This window comes from Sarcophilus harrisii, chromosome X (assembly GCF_902635505.1).
Source record: "Sarcophilus harrisii chromosome X, mSarHar1.11, whole genome shotgun sequence".
Classification (NCBI taxonomy): Eukaryota; Metazoa; Chordata; class Mammalia; order Dasyuromorphia; family Dasyuridae; genus Sarcophilus; species Sarcophilus harrisii.
In genome coordinates, this window is record NC_045432.1 from 8,582,175 (window position 1) to 8,589,151 (window position 6,977).

Sequence of the window (6,977 nt, forward strand, 5' to 3'; positions counted from 1 at the left end):
TATATATATATACACACACACATACACATTGGGTTTAACATATACTTTAAGATATTTAACGTATATTAGTGTACCTGCCATCTAGGGGAGGAGGTGGGAGGAAGGAAAGAAAAAGTTGGAAGAGAAGGTTTTGCAAGGGTCAATGCTGAAAAATTCCCCTTGTGTATATCTTGTAAATAAAAAGCTATAATAATAAAATAAATAAATAGACAATGATTGTTTTGTGATAAGAATATACCAGACTGTCTGTATTAATGTTTTGTATTCCGTTATGAAACTGCAATTTTTTCTTAATGCGAAGTAGTAGTGGGGAAAGAATTAGCATTTAATGTGGACAACAAAAACATCTCCAACTCTCCCACCCCCAGTTAAAGCTTTGATTTTAGACCCAGAAGTATATTAAAACATATCAATGAAAAGTAAATTTAAAGTTTAAGCAGGAGGAACAAAAACCTTTAGAAAAGGGTGGGTATTTAAGATTATCATCAGTTATTTTGAAGGTAGTCTTTAGTTTTTGATGCTTCTCTTATATTCACAATTTTCAAATAAGGATTAGACTCCTCAAATTTAAACTCTTTTAAATGATCATAATATAGTTAATGATACTTCGACATTCTCCCCACTACCTCACTCCCTGTGAAAAGATACAACATACCATGATGCCTAGCAGGTTTATATTTTTTCTGATTTTGTTAATAATATAAACAAATCTCACTTTAGAAGCTTCATGTCTAAGAACAAATAAAGGGGAAAGTTTTAATTTAGGAACAGACTGTGTATCACTGTAGTAAAGAAAGCACAGACACATAACAATATGACTAGATGTCAATTTAATTTGAGTAATCTCAAAACAATTTTTCTATCCTGTGGGGAGAAAGCAAATCACAGGTGAGACACAGGACATCAAAGTTAAAAAAAATTCTAGGAAAAGAGACTTTTAAAGTTAACAGAAATGGTTGAAAGTGCATGAAAGTTCATGAAAACAACTTCTCTCGGGCTCCCTCCATGTTTACACCAAATTCATCTAAGAATTTCAGAATTTCTCCAGAATTTTCTAAGGAGATTTTGGATAGGAGAAAAGAGCAGCAGAAATTCACCACTTCTTTAAGTTTAATATTGATGGCACCCTGCAGGATTTCATAAACTGTATTCATGCTCAATTCTATGTATCCAAAATACATGAATTTTAGGAGATGGTTGAAGGCTGTAGCAGTCAGATCATGCAAAGGAATGGGCTTCTGCTCTCCCTCCTGGCTCTCAGTTGTGAACATTTTCTTAAAGTAGTCACTCTGGGTGGCAAGGAGCACTTTATGGGCCCGGAATTGCTGCTCATCAATAACTAGGGTGACATCAAGAAGCAATCCCCGGTCATACAGTGCTCTGAAGCCAGCAGAGACACTGGCGTCATGGTTGGAGGAAGTAAACCGTTGCACGTCCCCCTCCATGAGTCACCTTGCTGGTCTTGGTCCAGTTACGACTGGGCTGGCGTCTGTGAGAGGAACAGCACCTCCGCCACTGGTATTAATCAGCGTCCCTGTATTGAATCAAAAAGAGAAGAGCCAGGGATATATAGGCCATGAGGACTGAACTCTTCTCTTTCTCCTCATCTTCCCTTTTCCTCTTATTCTTCCTCCTCCTCCTCTTCTTCCTCCTCCCACTTCCCCCTGCTCTTCCTCCCCTCACCCTCCTCTTCCTTCTCTCTCTTCCTCCTCCTCCTCTTCCTCCCTCTTCCTCCTTTTCCTCCTTCTCCTCCTTTCTAGAAACAATCCTTCCTCCAGGACACAGTGGGGGCACTTTGAGGAGGCCAGAGTAGGAAGAACCTGCTCCCTGGCTGCTGAGGTGACTTCCCTCAGGCCCAGCCCCAGCACCACCATCTTTCTTTTTGGAGGTGAAAAGTCTAATGGCTGACAGATAGAATGGGGCAAATTACTGCACTTAAAAGAGGCAAGAGAAAGCCTGGATGGGCCGGAAGCCCTAGGCACGGTCAGGAACACGCAGGTACCCGCACACGCACACAGGCAGCCCCACCCCCACCCCCCACCACATACACCAGGTGCTGATACTCCCAGGACCTTTTACCCCCTCTTACACACATCCTGCTCAAAGGGAAACCAACTGGGGAGGGGATGGCTTCATAAAAAGTTGGGGGTGGGAAGGCAGAGAAGAGAGAACAAATAGAGGGGCTAAGGTAAAAGCAGGGGAAGGGGCACTTACCTCCCTCCCAGACACTGAGGCACTAGTAGGACCGTTAGGATCGTCAGCCTTGAAGATGGTGGTAAGATGGACCTAATGGAGGGGAGGGAAGGGGAGAAAAGGCTGAAGGGGAGGGAACCGCACCACAGGGGCAGGGAGGGGCACCCAGACCCTCCACTCAGACCTCCAGCTGCTCTGGGCCCCACACACCCTCCACTGGAGACAAGACTAGGAGCTAACGGAAGGTTGGAGGGGTGGTCATTGTGACATCACCACAGAGCTGTGCTAGCTTCCCAGAGGAGAGAATGAAGGGAAAAGGGAGGGGAGGGGGCTCTGTGACATCAGGTCCAGAGCAGTAACTGAAAACTCCATGTTTTAATTGTGGGACAAAAAGTAAGCCATAGACAATAATCAATATGATGAGGTCTAGATATGGGGTACCTAAATGAAATTAGGGTTTAAGTGAGGTCTAGTGCAGGGTATAGAGTTAAATGAAGTCTAGTAGCAGCACAAGAGTCCCCAATAAAGGAATTTATTGGCCCAAAAAGCTAGATTGATAAAAGAGGTTTATTATGGGGTTGGGAAGTAAGGTTAAGGAAAAAGGTAAAGGTAAAGGGCACCAACACAGAGTTCCAGTGGACAGAGGGTCCTGGCATGCCAGGCATAAGGCTGGCATGTTTGGAACCTCTGCAAAGAAGAAGTCCCAGCTTGGCCCCTTTTATAATGGGAGATTTAGCTAGAGGGGCCTGTGGGTATAGCCGCAAGTTGTCTCAGATCTGGGTGGGGCTGGGACAGGTCAGGATCGTCTATTGGAATTCAAAGGGACCAGCATTTGTGAATCAAAAGGTCCTTGATTGATAATTACATCAAGTAGGAGGGGTTGGGAATCAGAGAGAAAGGAATCTTAAAGGGACCACACCTGCATCAAATACTTTTCCCCCCTGAGGCAATTGGGGTTAAGTGACTTGCCAAGGGTCACACAGCAAGGAAGTGTTAAGTGTTTGAGGGCATAGTTGAACTCGGGTCCTCCTGACTTCCCACTGCAACACCTACCTATCCCGAACATCAACACCTTTCTTAGAGAGATTTCTAACAGTGAAACGACATATCCAAAATGGGGAAATGCAATTAAAGCAGTCCTTAGAGAAATTGTCTTTTTCTAAAGGTTTACTTCAACAAAACATAAGTAAAACTGATAAAGGAACTGAGCTGAAAATAAAAATAAATTTTAAAAGAATAATTAAACATCTTTAATTATTTTTTTTTTAATGGACCTACAGAAAAACAAAGGTAAGAATAATGACATTGAAAGTAAAAAAACATGGGGGCAGCTAGGTGGTGTATTGGATAAAGCACCAGCCCTGAAGTCAGGAGGACCTGAGTTTAAATCTGGCTTCAAAAAGTTACTACTTCTTAGCTGAGTGACCCTGGGCAAGTCACTTAACCTCAATTGAATAGGAATAAATATAATATAATATATAATAATATACAACAGATCAAACTTGCACAGAGTAGTGGACAGGGCCATTCTTTCTCCAAGCATATATTAATTGAGTATTAGCCAATTGGTAATTAGCCTTAAGTGCTCGGACCTCAGTGCATTTGCTCAGTTTCAGCCCATTACATCTCCCTCTTTCTTTTAAAACACAGTTGGTCATGCTATCCCTGACCTCTCAGGGAGGTGAGTGTCCCAGTGATTCCTGAGGGTTTTGAAGTCCAACAATTATTGATATCCATGATTCAAACGCCATAACTGCCATGCTCCTTCATTAGTGGGTACAGTCAGCAATGGAACCACCTGATGTTTCTTGGGTCTTCTCCTTCATTTCAATGGTCTGCTCCATCTCTCTCCGATGGACAAGGTGAATATGGCTCATTGGCACCCATCTGATCCCTTCTCCACCTGTAGAAATAAATACAAGCAAACCCTCTCCAGCAGTTAACCTATCTGGTCCCTTCATTCACTACTTTCTGGATCTCTCCTGGCGATTATCTGAAGATAGTGGAGCTGCTCACACTGGACACTGCCCTTCCGGTGGGTTATAAAACCTGTCTGCCAGAGCCAATACATCTTTGTCAAAAATCAAGAAGTTAATAGTATAAAGGGTTAGATTTAGAAGTTCTCTAGGGTTACCTGTGGCTCCCCCTTTCTTTTGTTTTTGAAGGAGCATCTTAATGTTTCTGTTTCTCCTCTACTATTGCCTGTCCTTGAGGATTAAAGGGTGTGCCAGTGGTGTGTAAAATCTTATACTGTGCACAAAAGTGTGCAAAATGTTTAGAAGCATATGCAGGTCCACTATCTGTTTTATGGCTTGTGGCACACCCATAGTTGCAAATGCTTAGATAAGGAATTCAGTGACCACTCAGGCTGTCTCTTTTGCTGCTGGTATTGCAAAAGTGAATCCTGAAAAGGTGCCTACTACAACATGGATAAAAGACAGGCGACCAAAAGATTTATAATGGGTCACATCCATTTGCCAGATTTCATTGGGTCTCAAACCATGAGGGTTCTTCCCTGGAGACAGGGTAGGAGCATGGAAAAGAAGGCAAGCTGTATAGGCTTTTACTATGCTCCTAGCTCGTAAAGCTCGAGCAGCCTGATGATATTTAGAATGAGATTCCTGGGCTTCTTGGAATAAAGGAGTATTGGCCAACATGGTTAGAAGGCTATCTGCCTTTGAATTACCATCAAAAATAGAACCTGGAAGTCCACTATGAGAGTGGACATGCAAAATATAAATCTTACCTGGATGCTTTCTCACTTGCTTTTGAAGTTTCTTAAAGAACTGATATATATTAAAGGCTACAAATTGTATTTGGGCTGTGGCAATTCTTTGTACCACACCTACTGAATAGGCCAAATCAGATATTATATTTATATCTACTGGATAATAAGTAAGAGCTAGAATGATTGCATATAATTCATTCTGCTGAGTGGACTGAAAAGGAGTTCTGACTACTCTCTTTATAGTTAAGTCACAAGAGTATACAGTGCAAATATTATGTTTGGATGCATCTGTAAAGATAGTTGATCCTTTAAGAGGAACTCTAGAAACCTTTTCTTCAAAAATCCATTGCGAATTATGTAATAGCCATGTTATCTTTAATGGAGACCCATGTGTAAAATTTGGAGCCATGGCTAATAAAATTTGCCACTCTGGGATGGTTTCACAGCCCACATTAATTTGTGTATTAGTATAAAACGTATATATCTTGTCAGGTCTTATTGTACTGCTTGCTCGCTTAATGGCATTTAATAAACTTCTAGCCACTAGCAGTGGTAAGGAGTAAGGCTTTGTTCTGGTTGTGCTGGGAGGTTCACCCACTCAACTACACTGTCTCCTTTTGAAAGAACTGCTGTGGTACTCTTTGTAGCAAAAACATTTTCCAAAGGGTTTTTTGGTGACTCTTTCAACCAATTAGATAAAACCAGTTCAACTTCTCCCAAAGCCTTTTGAGCTTCTTTTGTAAGCCCACATGGTGAATTTAAATCACTGTCTCCCCTTAACATGTCATATAAAGGTTGCAATTGATAGGTTGTCAAGCCTAACACTGGTCACATCCATTGGATTCTCCTATCAATTTCTGAAATTTTAAAATTTTTCTTTTCTTTCTTGGACAGTTTTTTACTATACCAGGTATACTTCATACCCTAAATACTGAAAAAGGAGAATGTCTGGAGCTATGTACAATTTTAGTTCTTAGTATTTCTAAGTTTTTTAGACATGCTTTTTCATTTTTTCCTCAGGTTTCATCCCAATATATCATCCTTAAAATAACATTACTTTTGGAAATAATTTTCTTACTGGAAGAAACAGCCACAACATACTTTGACACATAGTAGGGCTGTTTTCATTCCCTTGTAAAATTCCATTAATATCTTTTATAAGGCTCATAAGTTAACGCTGGGCACTGAAAACAAATCTTTTCATATCCTCCTTATCTAGAGGGATAGAATGAAACAATCCTTTGTCTATAATTCAGAGGCCATTCTCTAGGCAATTAGTAGGAGATGAAGTCCCGCTGAAGAATTCCCATAGTTTCCATCTTTCATTTACCTTTTAAATTAGTCAACATCCTCCTTTTCCAATTTCTTTTTTACAACAAATACTGTTCCAAGGAACAGAAAAGGTTCAATTCCTTGGTAATTCTCCTGTACTATATCTAAGAAGGCCTGAATTTTATCTTTACTTAAGGGCCACTGTTCTACCACACTGGTGCATCACTTTTCCATTGGATAGGAACAGGTGAAAGTGTTGGCAGGCCTTCAACAGCAGCCCTGCCTAAAAAACCGAAGTACTCATTTTTAACCCTAATTGTGGTGAAATGTCTCTTCCCCACAGATTGATGGGGATTTTTTTCAACTATAAAAGGAGTAACAACTCCTGTTTCACCTTCAGAAGACCATCTCAAAGAGGTAGCATTAACTTCAACTGAAATTAATCCTCTTACACCAGACATGTAGGTGTCTGCTTTAATCTTTGGCCAGTGACTGGGCCAATTGTCTGGTGAAATTTGTTCTTCCTCTAAGAACCAAGGGGATGTGCATTCTAATGTACCCAAGAGTCTAGCCATCTGTTCCCAAGTTATAATTAAACCTTGTCCCTTGATCAAATTAAGCATGGTTTCTATAGCGCCCCTTCAGGGCAGGGGTGAGGATGGGGATGGGGCTGAGGGTGGAGGAGAATCTTTTCCTAACATCTGCCCCATTACAGCCAGAAAAGCTTACTAGTTTAGCCCTTAACAAAGTAAGTTCCCTGTTTGTCTGTTAAAATACTCACCTA

General features: G+C 41.1%; 1 protein-coding gene across 1 annotated transcript; it reads right to left on the reverse strand.

Annotated features, from left to right (window-relative positions):
• Positions 1-824: 824 nt before the first annotated feature.
• Positions 825-2,402, reverse strand: LOC116420221 (kelch-like protein 15). The gene is made up of 2 exons (XM_031944556.1): positions 2,215-2,402; positions 825-1,534 (listed from the first exon to the last, which is right to left on the reverse strand). The coding sequence occupies exon 2, from the start codon at positions 1,443-1,445 to the stop codon at positions 975-977; it is 471 nt and encodes a 156-aa protein (XP_031800416.1). The 5' UTR covers positions 1,446-1,534; positions 2,215-2,402; the 3' UTR covers positions 825-974.
• Positions 2,403-6,977: the final 4,575 nt, after the last annotated feature.

What these genes read in the sequence shown, in the direction of transcription:
- LOC116420221 (XM_031944556.1), bottom strand. Translation starts at nt 1,445, where the DNA reads ATGGAGGGGGACGTGCAACGGTTTACTTCCTCCAACCATGACGCCAGT.